We start from the raw sequence: 22711 nt of genomic DNA, 5'->3' as shown, positions 1-22711 counted from the left end.
GCCCGGCCGCGGCAGCCCCAACTCCGAAACTTGTTACCTGCGCGCTACCCCGGGCGGAGCGGGGCCTCCCCCCGGCCCCGCGGGCGGGATCGCCCCGCCGCCCGCCCGGGAGCGCCTCTGCCGCCCGCCGGAGTTTCCTCCCCGCTCGGCCGGCAGCGGGCCGGCTCCTCGCCCCCGGCCGGCGCTCGCCTTTCTTGGGGCGGCGGTGGGGGACGCCGGCCGTCCCCGAGGGGACACACCCGGGAGCACATGCGGGGGAGGCACCGCCGCCGCAGCGGGCGGCGATTCGCGCGGGGTGCCCCGGGCCGGCGCCCCCGTTGGTGCCCGGCGGCGCCCCGCGGCCGCGCTGCCGCCCCGCCGGGCCGGTGGGCAAGGGAGGGCTGCGCCCGGGCGGCGGGGGCGGGCGGCGAAGTTTCTTCCCTTCCCTCTGGCTTCGGAGGTACCTGTTTGTATAATAATGGGTGGTAACGGTTTGGCCGGGGGCCCCCGCTCCGCTCTCCGTGCGTGTGTGACCAGCTGCTGCAGTCTATATAAGGAATTACATTTACATTTCAGGCTTAAGGGCTGCTGTGGGGTGGTGTTTTTTCCCCTTTGGTACGTGTGTTACTTTAAGATGCAATGGGAAGGTACACGGCGGGGGGAATAAAGGCTCGTAACACCCACTCTCTACTTATTTTCTGGAAAATGGAGAAGTAGTTCGGTTCTCGTAGCACGACTCTTCGGAATAGGATGTAGAGTAGGCGATTTTGTAACCCTCCTTGGCAATTTTAGGTTTTATGTGGCATTTCCTGTGCAGGGTCACAGATAGGAAGGCTTTGCCTGCGATCTGAGATGTTTTCATATGCAGTGAACGGTCTCCGAAATAGATCGGAGTCACGATCGGTGCTTCACCTCTCTAATCCTCCCTCTTCGGGGCATAACGTGGTGATAAATGACGGCCTTTCCAGGGGCTAACCGGTTGGTTTGATCGCGTTGAACTTAAAAGGGTTTTCTTATTTTTGCTGTGTGCGTTTTCTAGCAAGTGTTCTTGTTTGCACGCTCTTGTTATTAATTCCTTGTCCTCGTGTAAATATTTATATTTAGCTCATGATTTGGCTGTGCTAAAGGTAAGTTTGGAAAGTGCTGTTCTCTTTACCTTATTAAAAATGTGGATGATCAGAGAAAAGGGGCTTTTCTTGTTGCTGACGACAACATGTGTGACATGTGAGTCTGAACCACCCAGCGTCTGTGCAGGAGCTGTAAACATGTTTACCTGAACAGGAAAGAAAATGGATTTTTCTCTTAAAGATCCAGTGATATGAACACCATACTCTTAAAGCATATCAACAGATGACTTCAGAGAGAAATTTTCTGAAAACCTGGCTTTTGAAATCGACGGGGAAAAAAAGATCCTTGATTGCTGCAGCAAATGGCAACTTGTGCAGGTAGAAAAAAAAAGATGGTGTTTAGTTTTCTCCTGCATGCATGTCAGCCCCCTCCTGTCTGCTGCTTTCATTCTCAAGGGAGGGATTTATTTACCACGCTTGCTGTCAGTGTTTTTCCTTTGTGCTTAATATTAGAAAACCAGATTTAAGGCTGTTTAGCACAAACCGTTTTGCCTGCAGCGTGTATCACTTGCAGAAAACAAAAGGTGTATAAGATCTGGTATCATTCCAGGTATCTTTCATCTTCATCACTTTTGGACCTCATTGCTGCACCCACTTTATTATATAAAGCGTCAAAGTCTTTATCAACTAGTTCTGTAATGTAAAATGTAGTGTATCTTTGGTTTTGGTTCCTTTTATTGAGGAATTAAAACCAACTTAAGTCATTGTGCATTGGAGCATCAGGATCGGTTAGATAATAGAATCTGGATAATAGAGATTTCTCAGCAGTGGTTTATGTTTGACTTGCAAATATTTACTGAAGAAAATGCATAGAAAAATTTAACCCTTTAACCTTTAAAACAAATAAGTATGAAGGTTTTTTTTCCCCAAAGTCGCAGAATGCACTTGGTTCTTATAGGTATCTTCTGTTAATGAGGAATGGGCATAGGGGAGATGCATAAGCAACTGGCTGGTTTGTAGTATAAAATTAAAAGCATTTTTATGTGGTTTCTTCTCCATGTTCCCACAGAATATGAAATTATTACCGAGAGGTTGCACTAGACATCCAGTATGCCAGTTAATAATACTGGGCTATGGCATTGAGTACTGTAAACTTTTCCTTTTTTTATCTCTTGTTAAACTTAACACAGCTATTCTTACACTGTAAACTTTTGTTTTTTCTTTCTTTCCCCTGCTTTCTTGTTTGGGAGCCATCCTGGTGCATTAACTCTAGCTGGAAAGACAGTCTTATCTTAACTCAGGAGCTGGTTCCTTTTCTGCCCTCTTTATTGGTCCCTACAGGAGGTCAGCAAAGAGCCGATTGGTGCTGCCATTAAAGCCTCCACTTACAGTGAAATCTGGCACTTCCTACCTGAAGAAAACTGCCCTGTGTCATTGTCCTTAGTTCTGGCCAATACACAAACAACTTCTGCTGCAGCAGAAGAGTTAAAAAAGTGTTGAGATAATGTGATACAGCAGAAACGCAGCGCTGGTTGGGAGTCTCTCATCCTATGTACTTCTTTCCTTTCTCCCTCTCTTTTGATAGAAAAATGAAGAGGAGGAAAGAGAGACATGGTTTGGGTATTTTTTGATGGTCTTCTGCATAGCCATGCTCTTGTGAGACTCCTGAGTAGACTTCAAATAGATTCAATATCAGCAAAGGTTTTCTTATTTTGAGTTGGTTTGCAGTCAGGATTAGTTGCTTTCTTAGCTTCTCTCATCTATGTTATGGGATTGTCTTAGTTCTTATTAAACAGCAAAACTAAAAGTGACACATCTTGTTCTTCAGCAATGCTGTGAGATAAGTAAAACAAAATATTTAAAACTTGCCTTCCTAGAGTGTGAAAAGATATCAATCTAAAGTATAGATGTTCTGAAAATAATGCAAGTATGCCTTCAGGTTTTCAGATGCATATTTGGTGGTGAAAAGAGGAATGTATGTATCTGGGTAAATTCTGCATGCTGTCAGGTACATGTGAGGAGAAGATAAAAGCCAGCCTTGGTCACAGTGAGTTTATTACTAAGAGGTTACGTCGATTGACTTGTTAGAGTGCTATTTCAGTTGCTTTATGGTTGGTTCTTCTCTCTTTTCATTTCTGTTAGGTAACACTTTCATATAAACTTTTGTTACCAGGCTAAGAACTGTAAGAAGACTGTAAGTCCCTTTGAACAAGGCAAAAGCTTATTTCTTTTAGCTCCAAGGTGTCAGCTACCAGCAGGATGTCAGGTGACACTTGGAATACAACTTGGAATCCTGGTTGTGCCTGTCTTCTCTTGCCCCCTTGCCTTTCTGCTTTTGCTAGGTATCGTGTTTTCACTCTAAGGTTAATTTAAATTTGCAATTTGGGATTTGTGGAATGTACCCTGAGTTAAAATTCCAGGCACAGTGAACAGGTCTACATGGACAATTGAATTAACTGTCTGGGTCCAAGGAAACCTTCTCTCTTATAAACAAGTAGTACTTCTGTTTTAGTGTTAGCTACTGAAATATAGTGTGAGTTCTCTTAAAAAGGTCACTATTTCTTCATTTTTCTGTCAGCAGTCAGTGCTTGTTATTTTAGCAGTGATGAAGCAGGTTGTCTAATGGTAATTCATTACCTGAGGCAGTTGGGTGTTTTTAAGGTAATTTGTTTCCCAAAACAATTTGCCTTGCTTGTAGGGCTCTGAACATGTGCTGCTGAAAGGGTTAATGAAAAGTAGCAAGAAGATGAAACTTTCCTTCTGACATGGGCTTCTCACTCATAGAAATCACTCAATGTTTTTAATTAGAAGTCTGAGGATTTGACTTCTTTGAATTCAGTCCAAATTTTCTATTGAATATTTTAATTCCATCAGGTAGACTCAATGGGGAGGGGTTTCTGTGGACTTTGGGCTTTATGACAGGTCCTGTTAATTGGTGTTACTGACTTTGTTTGGGCCCTTGCTCTCTGTAAGCAGCTCCTCTGTGGACAGAGCAGGAGGAAGGGGTTCTACAGCTGTTCCCTGCTTCCTTCCCCACGGAGACTCCGGTTGTGGTATTAACCTGTAATTTTTTCTTACAGAAGTTTTCCAGTGCTGGGGGGAGAGGCTGAAGTACTCTGAAGTCAAAATATCACTGTAATGCCTTTCCTCATGTGGAAACATCTGTTTTAATAGAGTTTAAAATGCCAGTGAGGGATGATAGACACTTTTAACATGTGTGGAATTCTGTATTACTACGGTAAAGAAATAAAATTAACTTCTGTGAAACTTGGGTTGTAGGTTTTTTGCTTGTTGGGGTTTTTAAACCGATTTTTGATCAAGTGCTCTCTATTGCAGAGAAAGTACTGAAACTACATTATCAGGCCAAATGCTTCTTAGGCATCCCTGCTTCTAAATTCAGTCATTATTATTTACCAAAAATATAAGCTTATTGCTCAAGTCATTAGCTGTTTGTAAACAGTTTGTACTGTTTGTACAGTAAACAGTACATTTTAAATCTCTGGAAATCATAAGGGTTCTACTCATGATAGGTTTCAAACATCCAAAACTAGAGATTGAAACCCAAAAATTACTCTGTTTTTATGTAGGCTTTCATACCGTATTGCAAACTACAGTTCCAGATTAACTTTTAGCTGATTAACATCAATATTCCTGAATTTTTGGTCATTGTTATCTACATTTTTCAGGAGGACTCACACCTAGGACCTTTACTGTTTTGGGCAAGTAAGCAGAACCCTGTCTTTCGTTTGTGGTCTCAGAAACATTGGTGCTTCGTTCTGGCAGCTATAATAGGCCTGTTATTTTTGAGAACTAAATTCTCAAGTGACTTACCCAAGGTCACACAGGAAGTCCATAGCAAGACTGAGTCCCAATCCATTTTTAATCCTCAGGACTACTCTTGCATTTGGCTTGATCTAGAGCCTTAAAGGGAAAGAATAGTTTTGTCATTTGGTAGTTACTATTCCTTTCAGCTTAATTGTTTAAGTTCTTTCATATTTATTGGAATATTTTTGCTTTCACCAAACAAGTGTCAAGATGCAAAATTCAATTTTGTCTTTAGCCATTTTTAGATGGTATTAAGATAGTATTTTCACTGGTGGTGTTTCCTGTCTTCATAGTCTATGTAATGATGTGCCAGAGAAGTAGAATGTTGTCTTCTGGTGTGTTTTGTATTTCCAAATCTTATGTTCAGTGATGCAAGGGTAGACAAAAATAAATCACGTCAGGAAGGAATTAGTTAAAGACTACACTGTTAACATCAACACCCCTGCTGGGATGTGGAGGATTTTAAGGGGACTGTGTTGGAGTTTAACATCTGGGCAGAAATTGTCATCAGATGTTGGTTTTGTTGTGACAGTTATGACTAGAGAAGAGTCTCAGCATATTGCCAGTATTTCTAATATTTGAAAATGGTAAGTGAATAAAAAAACATAAGTCCTCCTCAAAACAAAACTTTTCCAGTAATGCATATATAAGTGCTAGGCCTGATAAGTTGACTAGACTGTGACAGGCACATGCAAGTCTAGGTTTTACCACCACAGCTGCTTGTCACAGGTGGAGCTGTGGGTGCAGGTGGATGCTGCTCCTGCCTAGGCAGCATGAGGCAAAGGTGGGTATGGAAAGTGTTCTCATATCTTCATTTGTGAAGATGTGTGGTTAGCTCCAGTCATGAGACACTGCAATACGTCAGTCAGGGTAGGAATTCTTTCCTGCTGAGGGAAATGCTGTTTGAAGTCTTTAGTAGTTAAAAAAAAAAAAAAAAAAAGGACAACCCCCAAGCAAAGGCTGGAGAGCAGAGGGTTGTATGAATGTGTGCCGCATGGGCGAGGCAAAGCGTTTATGAAGGAGGAAGAGTACAGTAGGCAGGGGTGTAGTCTGCTTCTCACTGAAGGTTTGATACCTGATTTCTGATGCACCTTGCTGGCCTTCAGAGAGGAATGTATTTGGCTGCTGCATGAGGTCACAGTGGTAAATAGCTTTGACCTCAGTTGGCTGGGTGATGCCTTGAAATACTGGAATTGTTGTTGAGTTGTGTAGGGGGTTTTATGAGTGTATTGTTTTTAATGCTTTCTATTTCCATGTTATGGTGGCAAGTTTTTTAAACTTTTTATAAGCCATTGCCTCTAATACTGAGTTGATTTTTTAGCTAATTATTATGTGCTCATGTATTTCTCAGTCTTGGTTTGCTTTTCTGGTTCTCCAGTTCCTTGCATCTTATTTTATTGTTGTTGGAAAGGGTAAGAAAAGTTTGATATTTTAAGAAACTGTTGACAGTTGCAGCTTTCTAATCTTTGTGACCATTTCTTTCAGGGAAAGACAGGAGTTGCTTTCATTTTTCCTATTGAGCTACAGTTTGTTTATTTAATCTAATTATTTCTTTTTTGTGTAGATAAGTAGTATTCCTGAGTGACAGTCAAGAAGAATGGGAATCCCAGTCAAGAGCATTGAGACTTGATGGATAAAATACTGACTCCAGTTAAATGCAGTTAGATTTATAAATCTATTTCAGTACTCCTGAGAAAAAATACTACTTCCATCACACAGTATGTAATCACCTTTCAGGCAGTAAAAATGTATGTACTGAGTCTTCCTGTATCTTGGCCTATACATCCAATTCCTTGTGTGAGTACCTGACAGCTTACATTCATGTGTTAGCAGGATGGGTGATGGTAGAGTAGAAAGAAAAAAACTTGTTAAATTTTTATCTGTATGTGATGCACCAAGGCAGGATTCAGATGTTTCAGTTGGGTAGTGCTGAACATATTAACCATGTTTCTTTAGACCTGTGCATTTGTCCCCAGAAAGGACAATAGAGAAGAAAGGAGCCTTTTTTAATTTGCTTCACTCTGACTGTGTCAGATGCCATTACTGTAATGTAATATATTTTATTTTAACATGCCTTTTCAGAGCAACAGAAGTTAACTAAAAATATGCTTTCTCATTTTTGAGGAGTCAGTACTGTTTGAAAGCAGCCTGTTTCAGTTCTCTCCTTTTCAGCTGTCATTCCCAGCTGTCACAATCTCAGTGATGTGAGGACTTTACCCCCATTGTTTCAAAGCAGTTTGGTTAACAGCTGCTGTCACCCAAAGGTTAAAACCTGAAAATGGGCATCTTTTATTGGTTTCCTTACAAATATTTACTTTGTTTGGTAGCATTCTTTCTTGTTGCTCTCCCTTCAATGTGTTCCATTGATCCTATTTTTGGAGAACTGTGTAAAGCAAATGAACGTGTCTAATGATGAATGTATTCTTAATTATAACTGAAAAAGAGAGCAAAAAAAATTCTTTGCTGTGCTGTGATGACATTGCATCCTGTTCAGTTAGGATCTGTGAATATGAGTAGCAGTTGTGCTTCAGTGAAAGGACAGGTAAAACTAGTTCTTTAAACACCAAGAACTCTCTATGAAATGGGAGTGTATCAGAAGAAGAGAAATAACTGTTCCTTAACTAACTGCACAGTATTCTGTACTTCTTCTGATGCAGATATCCTCTCTTTCTGCAACTCCTCTGTTCTTTAGCTTCTCACAGGTCAAGTGATAGATCAGGAACACTGGAGGAACTGGCAAAATCATTGGAGATAAATTAGTTATAAACCTTGCCATTCACCGTGATTCTGAGAATGATTTTCATGCATAGCACCAGAAAGGGTTAAGAGTCTGATGTGGTAGAGAGTATTTTTACCTATGAACTACTGTGCCTGTCTGTGTTAGGATCAAATGCTAGTTGGGCCACTGATGCTAGAGAACACCTTCAGTTATTGTGATATAGAATGTTTCCATTATTTCAGCAAATATCCTTTTTCCAATTCTCTTTGATAGGCAGCTGACAGACAGTGAGGGCAATTTTCTGTTCTATTTTGTAGGCATCCATCCACAGATGTGTATATGGAAGAAAGCAAAATGATATTACAAAACATCACAAATGTGGCATGATTTGAAAAAAAGCCTGGGGAAATCTATTCCCTCTGAAAAAGGACAAACTAAAGAACAGAAAAATCAGGCCTTAACTACAAGACTGAAGTTGATTTTTGTTGAACTGGTAGGTCCCCAGAGGAGCAGGTTGGGCTTTTTATTTGTTTGTTTTCCTAACACCTTCCTCCTCACATAAGCTAACATAATTTTTATTAATGTCCAGAAGCATCAGGGAGATGAGTTGTCCCCTTTTCTAAGATGCACTTGTCTTTAAACAGTTTTTCTTAATGCCTTGAGGTATTTTTGCCTTGTGTGCTTCCAGGTATGTATCAGATTTTCCTTCTTCACACCTTCTAGTCCATTTTGTCATTTCTCTTAAGTTCCTGTAAGCTATCTACTATAAGTCATGTCAAGTCTGAGACTGGAAAAGGAGATACTGTCCAGAATCTGTAACCTGTTTAATCTTCCCATCCTGCTTTGTTTGTCTTTCCAAAGCCTTTCCTTTTCTTCACAGTATTCCTGGCACAGCTGTTTGGTTAAGTCAAGCAAAATAGAACCAGTCACACACTACTGGATTCATTCTTATGCTATTGTTCACAGGAAGGACCTAGGTACAGTTTGCCTGGTAAAGAGCATGAGTTGGTGAATAAGGTCTTTGAAGCAGATTTGGAGCTGTAATGACTGGCTTCCTTCCCTGCTGCTGTCCCTTCCCCTTCCTTGCTAAGCATTTTCATTTGAAATACTAAGGTGTGGTCATCGGGCATATCTGTTCTCAACTTCCAGTAATTTTTTGCTCTCTGCTGAGCTGCACCATAATTACATATGCAAATGTAGTATTTTTTTTCCCCCTTCTTACCTTATACATGTGGGAGAGGAAGATAAGGTTGCAGAATACCATCGGGGATGTGCTGCTGTTGAGGAGATGCTGCAGATGGCTGCAGAAGGAGACAAGTACTCGACCTGCAGGACGAGGCTCAGCAGGGGATTTCAGAACTTCCATGTCTGAAAGGCAACAAAAAAACAGTATTCTTGCCAACTTTAAACTTTAGATAGGAGCAGATTGTAGGATGGCTTGTTATAACAACCTATTTTGATATGTTCTAGCTACTGAGTGCTGAAAGTAAATTTGCATTTTCAGTACAGATTTGTTTTGTAGACATATATGTATCTGCATCTATCTATGTATCTGTAGCTATAGCCAATAATTTTATTTATTAGACTGGTCTGAATGCTCCCAGTAGTAATACAAGACAGACTTCTGTTCATAAGTGTTGTAATGATAGTAAACCACAGAGACTAATTCTATGGAACAAACTATTCTGACAATTTCTGCCCTTCATGGTAAGGCTTACCTTGTACATTTTCCAGATTTGGAATTGACAGATGTACTGTGTTCCTGGAACACTAAATATGATTTTGAGCAAATATTGGAAGATAGAATTGGTGCTATAGAGCAGTCAAAATGCTGGGAGACTTTCTGCACAATAGTGAAATAATACCTTAGAATTGAGAAGCAGAATTTAATTGGTAGTTGTGGCATAGGAAAAGGGAAATAGTTCCAGTGACACATCACACGTATAACGTGCCATAGTTCTCTCTGTTTCACCATGTGATTAATCACGCCTGCATAGTTCATGTGGTAGTTACATGATGATGAGCCTGGCTTAAAAAGATGAGCCTGGCTTTTACCTCAGCATGTGAGTGAATAAAACTAGTGGCAGACTTTGTTTCTGTGAACTAAGCCAGTTCACACAAGGAGAGTTTTAGCTTTCCAACTGTAAAGGATACAAATAGACTTAGTTGAATAAAAATCATGACACACAGCAGAGGTTTATGATCCTGACAGAAATTCTTACAAGATGTTTGATGCAAACTGTTGTCTGTGGATCTGATGCTTCAAAAATGTTTTTGGCAGTACTGCTTGTGACAGTGCTAAGATGCTTTCCTTCAGAAGTGAAATAAAATAAGGTGGTTAAGAATTCCAGCAAATACAGGCATTTTCTTTGTTTTAGTATGAAGTTGCAAGCCTTCTCCATTTATTTATGTCACATGCCTGGAAAGAAGTAATTAAAAAGCTCCTTGTTATGTACTACTGTATGCAAATAATTTCATTGCATTTGCTTTTTCGTATGTATGGTGTTGCAATAATTTGGCATATGGAAAATATATAAAACTCTTCAGAAAACTAAGAGTTCTTTTCTGAGCGAGAAAGAAAACAGAAGTGCTGAAATCTAAAGCTTGTCAAATGTCTTGTTATAATAGTTTACAGTTGCCTATATTTAACTCTTATTTAATCTTCCTAACTTTTGACAATATTTTTGAGCATTTTGAAGGTCTCGTATAGCAAATCCTCAGAATGAAAATGTTTGACTTTTCGAAGGTTCCAAGGTGCTTGCTTACTGAGTAAAGTCTTCCAGATTTGTGCTTTAAAGTATCTTAATAGGCATCCTAATGAAGCTTTTTATCCCTTAAATGTTTCCCCAGCCTGTCTACCTTTAAAGAATTCGTGTGTCTTCCTTCAACCACAGTTTTAAGTAGGACTGTCAATCCAGTGTGTGTCCTGTTCGTTCTTGGGTCTACTGTTGGAACACTTTGTGGCTGACGTGTGTGTGCGCATGTGCAGCTGCATGAGCTGTTTTCCTGCCTTTTCCTTTTGTCTGTCAAGCTTCTGGCTGATAGCAGATTAGCCATCTGAATGTGGGCAGCAAAGAGTAATGGGCTGTACAGAATGCCTGGGGCTTCTTGCATACAATGAAATGACTCCATTATAAAGCAAAAAATGACAAGCCTGCCATGGAAGATGTCTGTACTGGAGATGGAGAGAGTAGCCATTGATTTATGATTATGTTATTGGGTATAAAATAAACTTAATTTTTTTCAACAGTCAGAAGTATTCCTAGGTGCTTTACAGAGCAGTGCTGACAGTTCTTCTAGCAGGAAAATACTTATGAGCTAAATTGGTGATGTACTACTTGCTATTCCTGATTGCTCTATATGTGTGGGGGAAGGAAGGGAGTAACAGCATGATGGCTCAGTTTCATTTTCATCATGCAGGTGTGTGTGGTTTTTTTCTTTCTTTTAATTTTTTTTTTATCTCTAATGTTTTGCTTAGTTACAGGATTACATAATCTGCCCTGCAGAAGTGTGTTAGGTTTATTAAGTCTTTTGGAAGATGTGCTAATACAGATTTGAAGGAAATTGGGCCAGGAACATGGCTGAGACACAGGGAATCCAGATGCTGGAGGAGAACATGAAATAAAAAGCTGTAGAGAGTTGGCTCAAGTAGACAAATGAGGCTGTGTGCAGAAACATAGTAGCAGGAAAACTAATGAGGAATCTTATCAAGGTTTATTTTTTTGACAGCTATACTTACCCATTGTAAGAATACAGTGTTTGAAAAGCCCTCTTGATTGTCTACAGTTTACTGTGTCAGTAAACAGTAGTGGCTTGTGCACTTGTAACTTCCAGTTACAGCTTTCAAGAAGATTTTTCTTGTTTGTTTTTTATGGCATTCAAGCTCTAAAAGGTGCTGTCCCTCACTGAAAAAAACAGGTGCAATCTGTTAATTTTTGCTAAATGGAAGATCTTCCTGGTTTGCATCTGCTCAGGAGATTAAGACAGCTTCTGATATATATGAGCCTCCAAACTAACTGGCAAGTCAGGATAAAAACAATTTGGTATATAGAATATGGATGTATTGTTAAAACATGGAAAACTTATCTTAAAATAATTAAACAAACCTCTTAACTGACATTTGGTGTCGTTTGTCTTGCTTGTTGTGGTCTGTTCAATATGTTGCTGTGGTTACAACTGCTGTGAACTCTGGAAATTTATGCTTTAGCAGCAAAATGTATGAATTGCAACTTTTAATAAATAAAATGGGAATACTGTTTGAACAAGCTTTATTTTTCTCACTCTGTTAGCTGCTGCCAGGTCTCCTTGTGACTGTTCAGGATGTGGATACTATTTTTTGTAAGGGTTGTGTTTTTCAAAGATCTTTTAGCTACATGTTACACACCAACTTTCTCCAGTCCCTTGGATTGATTTGCCTTAAGCAAAAACCCTTCCTAAAAATTTCTGCTCCCTTCCTCTCCTCCAATAAAGTCTGCTGCCCATCGCCACCTCCTTCCCCCTTTTCCAAAGGAAAAAGGAAACAACCGAAACTGATAATACCATAGAGCCCCACAAATGCTGCTCCCTTGACAGCAGTATTAATTCTCTTTACATACATTTTTATTTTGCATTCAGAATTGTTTCTATAATAATATGACTTTTTTTTGTGGTGTTGAAGACTGTAGCTACTTAGCAAGGAAGCTGGTGATAGAGACAGTTAACTAAACTTTAGTTTTAACAGTGGGTAGTCTGTAATTGGTGATAAATAAAATACATTCCAGACTAGTTTAAGAGAGCTCTATGGGGTTTTTCTAGTCTCCTCTTTCCTTGCCCCATGTGATTGCTGTGGTTTACAGTAGGAAGCCACTAGTTTCTGCAGTCACAGATGGAAAGGAAGGTGTATTCACTGGTAAGTGATGTAAAGACATCTGAGTAAGAATAAGAAAGTGAACTCTCTTGGGGGGGAAGGAGTTAGCTACATATTTTACAAATCTTTCAACATCTGTGACTTAATTGGCACTCCTGAAAGCAGTGTGTTGCACATTAATGCAGCTTAGGAAAGTTGCATTTATGAATATGAATAAAAAGATGTAGACCTGTTCTTGTCTTTGATAGGGTTTTCATAGTTACATATTGGACTGAGAAGGGTATTGCCTTTGACTGATTTGGCTGGCATGGCTACTGTGTTGTGCTGTGGCTGGTTTTCATGACAGATACGGAAAATTGCAGAAGGGCAGAGTGGCAGAACAGCTGAAAGATCATCTTCACTTCACATTAGAAGAAAATGTGGAAAATGGGAGTTTCATTATCTTAAAAGTATTTAGTACAGAAAAAGATATTATTTTGGTGGACAGTTTTACTTGCGTTTTTCTGTGTTGTTTAAGGTGTAATGGTGGCACAGCTGAGTCAAACACCATATTATGAGGAAGGTTTGCAGATTGGAAAGAATCTGTGCTAATCTGTGTCCCAAACATCCATTAAAGAAGTCTTGTGATTGGGTATATACCATTGAGGGGTGGGGTGTGTGGAACCCAGTGTCCCTGCTTCCTAAGAGTTGAATGATTGCTCTTCATTAGTGGCAAGTGATATGGTATGTCAGTCTGTCTGATCAAGTAGTACACTGTTTCTAAATGTCTCTTTCAGACAAATTCACTAAAACCAGGAGTTTTTGAGAACTTTCTGGGTCCTGCTAGTACCTGTTAGTTTGGAAGTCAACATTTGGTTAACTAGTATGGTTGAAGTTCTCTGTATAAAAATACACTACTAAAATATAGTCCTAGTACTAATAAACAGGATTAGCTCTCAGTTATAACAGGCTTTAGGCTGATGCTTAAGATCTCTTGGTAATTTTTTGTTGGCAAATACCAGTACAGCAGGATTGAAATCATGAGTTTAGGACGTGATAATTAAGAGCACCCGCTGCAGAGCTATGAAATAGCATGAGGCAGAAACTTGTAAATCCATGCTTTTCGGGTTTAATTGGCAACCAGTTCAGAATATTTATTGCTAGATTTAATCCAAACTACAACATATTCTAAAACTATGCAAACAGGTTGTCTTTTGCTGATTGGAGTGAGGAGGATATGGAAAGAGCTTAGTGTCTCCTTTGTAAAGTATCTAGTGTACAAGCTATGAATTTACAGAAGGCCGTGCAAACGAATGTCACAAAATTAGATGCTTAGAAAATACAGGCCTGGAAGGTGCTTTCTTGTATTCCTCAACTTGTGTTTTCCCCCAGTTTTCCTGTTGTGGGTCTTAGTGGCCAGCCCTTGCCTTAAGCTTTGATAAACACAGTGCTATGAAGATGTGGAAGCTCACAGGTTCACAGGGATTTGCTCCTTACTTCAACCCAGAGCCATGCAGTTTACCTGTCTTTTATCTGTTGTTTTTGTTAGGTAGAACAGATTTGTTTCTGCAGTAGACAAGTTAGGGTATATGAAATATTGTTTGTTGCCATCTTTTCTATGTGTTGTAGGCCCTGTGTGAATCCTGGTGACTTCAGCAAATATGAAGAAGAGTCTTTTAGATATGCTGTATAGACAGATGTTATAAAGCCTCATGTTTTTCTCCTTATCCTGTAATTGAGTAGAAGTTAAATGTAGAGTAGAAATTGAATGAGTCAGTGAAATGTTCTTGCTCCTGTCTAGCTTATCTAGCTGTCTAAGAGCATCAGGATTTTAAGATGTGCAGAGCTACAGTGTATTTTCATCTCCATTCTTCCCGCTCTTCCAAGCAAGACTGTTTTAGAGATGGGAAAAAATGCTACCAAAAAAAGCCAATTCTATGTTTTTCAGCTTAAATAAGGCTTATGATTATCTCTGCTGTAATAATAGGTGGTTTAGGTTTCTTGGAGCAAATCATGCAGTTCTGGAAAACCTATGTGATTATTACAGAGTACTTCAGTGGACAGTCTCTGATACAGTTGGGAACTCTTTAATTTGGGTAACTTGCAGAGACTGAAATGCAATCCTCAGCTGATCAGCCTGTAGCATATGAGAACAAGGAGTGTCGAGTTCTGTTTTGGAGGAAACTTATTCAAAATCATTCAGGTTCATTCACATGTGCTTGCCCTTAGATTTCCTTTTCATGTTGACTCGTAATGGAGTTCTGGAAAACCATACAACTAAAAGCATGTTGTTATTACTGCCTTGGGTGTTATTGATGAGACTAATCAATACCTCTGATTCTATTTGTTTTGTTTTGTTTTTTAAGGTTTTGTTAACTGAATCTTATTTCTCTGTACCCCTCAGATTCCCAAAGTATCTGGTAGCCATCACAGCCATCCACAAAACTCAGAATATTCTAAAACTAGTAAGCAACTGCACCAACATGACAAATCTGTTTGCTTACACAGCATGATAGAATAGGAGGGATTTCTGTACCATCTTGAGCACAACCTGCCAGGCATTAGGAAAGCAATGTGCTTTGTTCACAGCAGGGGACAGAAGGGATTTGGAGAGAAGTGAGGCCTGCATTGCCTTGTGATGCTTGTGTTGTCATCCTCACGTGAGAAAGAATAAGTGTTTTTAGTCATCTCTCCTGTCTCGCACCCTCTAGAAGTGTTATTTTTGCGTTTTTTCTCCATTTCTGTAAGCGGACACTCATGGAAAGCCTTCATGTAGGTTTCCATTTAGGCTTGGGGGCTCTGGAACAAAATACTCAGTCTTTGAGATCACGTCAATCTTCTACTTTTAATGGAATCTTAGTTATTCTTGTGGGAAAGGTGCAGATGAAGTCATACTGAGCATCTGCAGGATTCAGGGGGCCTATTTCCTTAGTCAAAAAGAACAAGCATATTTTGTGTTTCCTTGAGAGCTATTTTTTTTCTCATTTGTCAAAAGAATAAAGACTGTCTCCTGCCCAAAGGTAATTTAAATTGATGCCCTAGTGTTTGAGATGAGAACATGTAATGCAACTAATTCCTGTCAGTTAATGGTGTGTGTCCCACTAAACACAGCCCTCTTGCTGCTGCCTTGAGAAGCAGTCAGCGGGGCAGTCCTGTGTCTGCTCTTACCTAGTTGTATGCTTTTGGTGGAAACCGTGAGGAGCAGAAACTGCTTTAGGCAGACGCACTGGCGGTGCTTTGGCACAGGTGCTAGAGGTGGTAGTAGTAGGAGATGTTGGTGCCTTACTCATCAGCTTGGGGGAGTCTGGGTTGCTGACAAAGTGACAGAAATGTGCCTGATTGCCAGCTATGGTGAGCCAGCATCCTTATGGAAAACCTCCTCCTGTAATAAAGTGAAGTTTGAGATTCACTCTAGTTAAGACATCTACTGGTGGCAAAATGCTGTATTATTTGTAAGACATAAAGAAATAGAGTTGTTCCTGGGAAAGCACTGCCTCAGAAATGCCGCTTTTTAGGGTGTAGACCTCTTCGTCGGCAGTAAAAACAAATAACAACTTGCTTGCTGAACTGTGACCTGTTTTGGAGTGACAGTCTTGCAGCTTGCTGAATCGACAGCTGGGCTTGCCACTGTGCTGCCCGGAGCTGAGAGCGAGCTTCACAAAGGCTTTGGAAGAATACATTTGTTTTCGTTCCCTGTTGTTATTTCTCAGCAGCTTTTCAGTTGTACGCTCCCCCACTTTTAGTAGCCCTGAAGCTTCCCCGCCCGCTACTGTTTCAAGTTAGTTTCTTGTGTGCCTTCTTTAAATATCCTGAATGGCAGCTGGAAGACTCAAATAATATTTGAGACACTAAGAAAATCAATGATAAGTTATTTGATAAACCTTTTTGAGCTCTCTGGTGCAGCTAAGTGATTTAAATGTAACTTTTTTTCCGGGTTGAATCAACTAATCAACTTCTAGTTAGGTAGAAAAAACTGTGGTTTTGGTTTTTTTAAAGAGGGAAGGATATAAATGGTTTGGTCAGACCTTCTTTCTAATAATAATTCAGTATTCTGCAGATGAGTTATGTGAGTTGACATGAATGTGGCTAAAAAAGAAAATGATCCATTTTTTCAGATGAGGCAGTGCCAATTGTGAGGATTAAATGTTCATGCAAAAATTATATTATCTCTGAGCTAAATTTTGCTGAACATGCTATGACATATATGGCTGGCATAAACTGTATGTCAGTATATGTGACTGGCGATGGGGGTTTAAACTAGTTCATTTCAAATCCTAGCAAGCAGCAGCTGAAACACTGCTGAATGACCTTTGACATAGGGACCCATGAATGCCCCAAGTATGATTTCACTTTCACCACGTTCTTTGTGAATCTGAATGCTTGTCAAATCAGATGTGTGTTTAGACCTTTTCACTGAATATGCTTGGAGGGAAAGAACAAAGCCTGGGGTCAACTTGGCATAATCCCTGCGTTTATCTTTATTCTATTATAGCGGCTTGTGGGGGATGGAGTTACTATTTTCTGTGAGGTGAAAGTGCAAGTAGAGTGTAGGTAGGCTCTCTGTCTTTTCTTCCAGACTTTCCCAGCAGCCTAACTGGTCTCCCATGATTTACTTGTGGTAATGTATGGCTGACTAGGCAGATTGCTGGTTGAGCCATGTGCTTTACTAGTTTTTCCTACCCATCACTATTCTGTAGCTGCTACGCTTACCCACTGGTGTAAACGAGCACCTCTGGCTTGTCCTGGGTAGCACATGCAGGAATGGCTCTGTGCTATGAAGTGCTTTGTTCTCCCCAGTGGACATGGAAGAGGAAGTAACATGGGTTTTCACATTGCAGCTACTTTTCTTCAGTACAAATATATTTTTTTATTTTAAGAGATAAACAGCTTCATATAGTACATATGCATTTTTTGCTCTTGCAGGCTATTAGTCACACTCAATAAGGAGTGACTAAGTCTGTTATTAGCCATTCAAATTGGGAAAGCCTTTGTCTCTAAGGGAAGAACCGGAGAGTTCTATGAAATGATTGCTATAGACTTTCTGCAGTATTTTTAGATTTTACTCCTCTGGTAGATTCACTTCACAATGCAGGATTGTTTCCGTGTGGAGCTGGAGTGGTCTGAATCTGTAAACGAGCTATTGTGCGGTAAAGTACAAGTGGGTGGAGGAACTACATGACAAAAGGCCTAGTTACCTTTACAGTTTGTTCGCTGTACCTCATACACTTTGTTTCAGAAGAAAAGCACTATTCAGTGACTGGAGGATAAGGAGGCAGCCTTTCACACGAGGCTTATGGGAAATTTCTCTCTGACTTGGGAGTTTTCAGCTTGTGTACCCTGCACCTTCTGAGGCTTTCCCTGAAACAACTTCATGTGTCTCTGAGCCCTGTGCATCTCATGGGGTGAGCGCTTCCAAGTCTGGTGCTTTGGCCAGTGTTTTCCACCTTAACACATGCACTTGTTTGCGTTTTTTTTTTTTTTTTTGTTTTGTTGGATTTTTAATTAAATTTTGAAACATTTTTAAGGAAAGAGTGTGTTCCCTTGTTTTTTTAAAGGCTTCCAAACTAGGAAATAACTCACTCTCATTAACTTCAGAGATTCAAAGCACATCAAACATCAAGGAGATCTGTCTTTTTTTATATATATAACTAAACCTGTTAAGAGTAATTGTGAAATCCTGAGTGTACTTCTTTAGCTTTTAAACTAAACTTTGAAGCTCGATGTCCTCAGCAGTTCCCTTCAACTTCTGTGTTTTTTCATTGTTTACTCTTCTCATAGCTTAGAGGATGAGTACTTAAAAACCTGTTCATTCTGCTTGAAAACAAATATGCTTCATTCAGCACCCAATTTTCAGATTTAAAACACTTTCACACAAAGAACTGCTCTTGAGCTGGATGTTTTGGGGGTTTGGATTTTTTTTTTTTTTTAAGGATTGTGTTATTTCAGTCTGTCTTCGAGGAGAGGAGATGCTCTGGGGAGGGAAGGACACTGCTTCTCTTGCCTGACACAGGCAAGCAGGGCATGGCTGAAGGCAAGCAGCTGCCTCTGGACACTCTCTCTGGGCATGAACACCTGGAGCTGGCTCCTGCTTTCCTCCCAAAAGCACTGAAAGGTCTACTCAGCCCCACAGGTCACAGCCCTGCACATGAGTTGGAACTAAAAGACTTCAGCCCAGTAAAATAATTTTAAAAAGTAGTTGAGGCCTGGACCTATACCTGTGTTAGCTATGTGGGTTATGGAGGCAGTAGCCCCTGGCAGGAGGGCAGAAGAGGTATTTAATCATCTCTTGCTGCTTTAAGGAATATGTTTAGTGCCTTTGTTTGACACTACCAACATAATTTTACCCAGAATGACAGGCTCAGCAGCGTAGTGTGCTTTTTTGCTTGCATCCTGACCTGTGTACCTTCTCCCCATCACAACCTGCCTTGGTTTGGATGTTGCACTTACATACCCGAGTGTCACTTACCTGTCGTTTAGCCTGTAGTGTTCTTTGTGGCATGCTTAGTTCAATTGTATAATATTAATGACAGCAAGAAGTTGCATTTTAAAACCTCTTACTGTTGCAGGCTGTAAACTAGTAAGTTAAGAAATATGCCACAATGCTAACTGTTTCTCAGTATAAGAAAACTCTGAACAGTTCCAGCATCGTTGAGTGAAACTGATATGTGTTTTTCAGAGCTGTTATGAGCTCTCATCTACTAGTCTTGGGTACCTGTAAATAATACCAGAAAATCCTTTGCTTATATTAATCAGAATGAAAAGTCAAGAGTCAAATGTTCACTTTTGCAGTTTCAGGTTTTTTAATTGGTAAATCAAACCTTCTGTTCTTAAAATGCATACTTATATGTTATGTACTAACAGCCTTTCTTTTATTTCTGCCTCCCTCCTCTTCTGTCAGGCTATGAAACTACATGCTGTGTAAGAGTTTCTATTTTCTTTATGTTCTCTGTTTCCACACTGTTTTAAACTTGGACCGTTAAGGCAGGTTTTCTAGTAACTAATGCTCCCACAGCTTCTCCATTGGTTTCCAAGCCTGGTAGGTTCTTGGGGTTCTTTTGGGTCTAGTGATGTGAGGGTGGGATTTGGAGAAGCATCTCTACCAGCTGTGAAGTGAAAAGGCTGAACTGGAGAAGCAGTGCTGGAGGAAACAAACCCGCTGTTCTGTACCTGTTGCGAAGCTGATCTGATTTCACTCAAAGTTGATCTCAAATGCAGTCTAGTTCAGGAGACAGCTATAGGCTTCAGTAATACCAACAGCTGACAATTCAGGAATGTAAACTTGTTGGATTTTACATTTCTCTTGCTGTCCCAAGTGCAAGTGCCTGGGGGGATAAATGAACTCAAATGTGCCTTAAAGGCTAGTTTGAATAGTTGAGACCATAAAGGCACAAATAGATGTGCATTCAAAGCCACAGTTCCTGGCAGAATCGCTGACCAGAAGCCTGCCATGTGAGGGTCCTTAAGCTCATCTGCCCCTGCAACTTGCTGCGCTGCTGCAGAGTCTTTGTGCTAATTTGGGAAGTCTTCCTTCTGAGGCCTGGAGCCCATTGGCATAAAGCATTCCTTCAAACTGGATTGAAATGTATATTATACCTTCCTGCTCTAGTCTTGAGCTCTTAAACAATGTAATGTGTTGAACATGTGAATGGCCTTACCTCAAAGTGGAAACTGGCGGGTTTGTCCCCAGGTTTCTCTCTGTCTGGGAACAGTTGAGTTGAGTCCTCTTGAATGTCTGGCTACTGATAGCCCCAAGGCTTTTGTTTTTGTGTTGGGCTTTAGCTAACTACTGTCATTTGGTTATGTTTTGGAATGCTTCATTCCAAAAGGAAAATGAAAAGTTATCTCACCTGTTCATTTAAAAATGGCTCTGGTCCTATTTAAGTAGCAGCTACTAAAGACTGAAACAAACCAACAGCTCCACACTGCTAGTACTGTGGAATTGTTTTCCAGAATTTTTATTTGTTGGTTGGTGTGATTTATTTCTTGAAGCTAGTCGTGTCTTAGTAGCTAAGAGAAGATGCAGGACAATCAAAATTATTACCAATTTAGGTCCTTGGGAAAAATAACAGAGGGGCTGCTACTTGGGATTACTTGACAAAGTATTAGATGGAGGAAATAATATCCTGTCAAGTAAAGGTTTAGGGAAAGTGTTAGGTCTGGTGGTTATGTTGAAAAAGTGAAAGTGAGGAAAGAACAGCTTTTGTCAGACTTCAAGACAGCAGAAAAATGCAGAATCACTGTCGTGTTATTTACAGCAATATTTTCCTCCAGTCTTCCTGTGGCTGCTGCTTGAATCTATACTTCAATATCTTGATTTCTTGACTGAAAATCATTCCAGGTAAAAGAGGCAGGCAAGCCCAAAGGAGAAAAAGAATTAGTGAATTGTAGATAGAGCTTTCAATCACAGTCTACCCTGGAGAATCCTATTTGCCAAGAAAGCCGGGTATAGACGGACACGGACATGTCGGTAGGCCTACTGTTGGCATCTCAAGGGTTAAGAAGGGCCTGTGCTTTAGCTGCTTTCACTCTTCTGTCCTTTCCTCTGACTGTGATACTGAGGAACTCAGAGAGAGGGATGTTAGCCTGCATAATTGTCAAACAAGTGGTCCCAGTGTTATTCTATGGGCAACCAATTGATGCAATCTGTGGCTCTGTCAACAAGTGGATCTGTTATCTCACAATTGGGAGAGATTAAGAACAAGTGGTCAATTTAGGGCAATTCAGGGAAGTGGTGCTTTGTTGTCTTATTGCAGTGTGTGAGCATGCTCTAACTCAAAACCTAGTTTCTGTGTTGTAGGAGTTTTCTGCTGTGGGGTTTTTTTTGTTTGGGGTTTTGTTTTGCACAGAATACATTATTTTCTTTCACTCGACTTTTATTTATTTAATTTTCTAGTTTGTAAGTCCAGTGCTATGTACGTACATGTGGCAACTGGGAAAAATGTGACACAACTCTAGTAAAAAGATACATCCATGTCAGCCCTTCCTCATGAACTCACACAGTTCATGAATGAGGGATGTTTTCCCTGAGCAGTTGTGTGCTGGAAGTCATTCAGATGTGTTGCTATTTTTAAAGACAACTTTTGTAGGGCAGAATCTCTGCCTCCTTATGTATATCTACAAACTATTTTCTTTTCATACAGACTGAAACTTGTATGGAACATAGTTCAGGACTTCTACTTGTTCTGTTAGCAGCTTTCTTACTGACTTTTCTTCTTCAGAAAAGGTTTTTTTTAAAGGATTGCTGTCCCAGGGGTTGCTTACAGCATGTGTACGTTTGGCCTATCAGCATGCCTATGTACTTTAGCTGTATAAATTGTAGGGTTGGCTCACAGTCTTGGGCACCTAAATTTAGATGCCAGGGTGTGAGCTCATTGCCTGTGTTGCCATTATAGTCTGCAGAGTGGACCTGAAGAATTGTTCAGCTGACTGAACATAGGTATCTGCTTTAGGATGAGTAGGATAGACCATTGATTTTAGTGGGAACTTAAGCAGCTGGCTTATGCAAAAATGCCTGAATCTAGGTTTTACTGTCTGTGAGCTGTGTCTCACCTTTTTTCACCTCTACCAGTCGAAAAACTGTTTTATGCCCTTTCACTGTTAAAACTCCCTTAGTGAGTTCTCTCCTTTATTACTTTCTTTTGAAAATAATAATAGTAGTTGAAATTTTTGAGCACTAAAAACTACATCTTGAAGATGTTACCTGTCTAGAGCTTTCTCTGACAATCTAGTCTTCAGTTCTCTGGGACTCATAGACTGGTATGTTAGTTCAGCTGGGAAGCAGGCTACCTGCCCTGCCCCAGGTACCTCCCTTCAGAACACCTTGGTATCAACCCATCTGACTCAAGTCAGGTTTCTTGTGTCTCCTGCTGGGAAGGGAATGAGCTTCTTGCAATCTATATGCTATCTCAAAGTGTTGTGAGGAAACAGCAATGAGGCTCTGCTGTTTTCTCTTGTTCAGTTGCATGTGCTGTCATAGATGGTCACGACTAGCTTTTAACTTAAAATGTTAATTTCTGTTGATTATTTAAATAGTGCTTTTGTACTGAAATGGTGACCATAAATGAGACTGAGGCATTGGAGTGGGGAGGTTTAATAATGGGAAAAGCTGCTTTGAAGCTTTGGATTGAGATGTGGCTGTGAAGGATTATTTTTTTTTTTTTTTAATAGCAGTGAAGTTTTCAGAGCCTTGAGTTCAATGTGATTAGAGTAATTGCTAGTTGTTTCAGATCAAGGAAAAATCTATTGTGTAGCTGAGCAACTTAGATGCAAAAATGTCTTTTCTTACTCCCTTCTTCC

General features: G+C 40.2%; 1 protein-coding gene across 4 annotated transcripts in view; it reads left to right on the top strand.

The window, feature by feature from the left end:
• The window catches only part of ZEB1 (zinc finger E-box binding homeobox 1), a 122491-nt gene that overhangs the window by 3663 nt on the left and 96117 nt on the right, over positions 1 to 22711 (top strand). The window contains exon 1 of one of the 4 annotated variants that reach the window (XM_041487014.1): positions 1280 to 1424. The exons of the other annotated variants lie outside the window; for them this stretch is intronic. Coding sequence (XP_041342948.1) covers positions 1409 to 1424 — 16 coding nt within the window. The 5' untranslated portion in view covers positions 1280 to 1408. Of the gene's footprint in view, positions 1 to 1279; positions 1425 to 22711 lie in introns of those variants that run through there. 4 annotated transcript variants of the gene reach the window in all.

This window comes from Pyrgilauda ruficollis, unplaced genomic scaffold, assembly GCF_017590135.1.
Source record: "Pyrgilauda ruficollis isolate IOZ18807 unplaced genomic scaffold, ASM1759013v1 scaffold12, whole genome shotgun sequence".
Taxonomy (NCBI): domain Eukaryota; kingdom Metazoa; phylum Chordata; class Aves; order Passeriformes; family Passeridae; genus Pyrgilauda; species Pyrgilauda ruficollis.
This window is presented reverse-complemented; position numbering and strand designations above follow the sequence as displayed.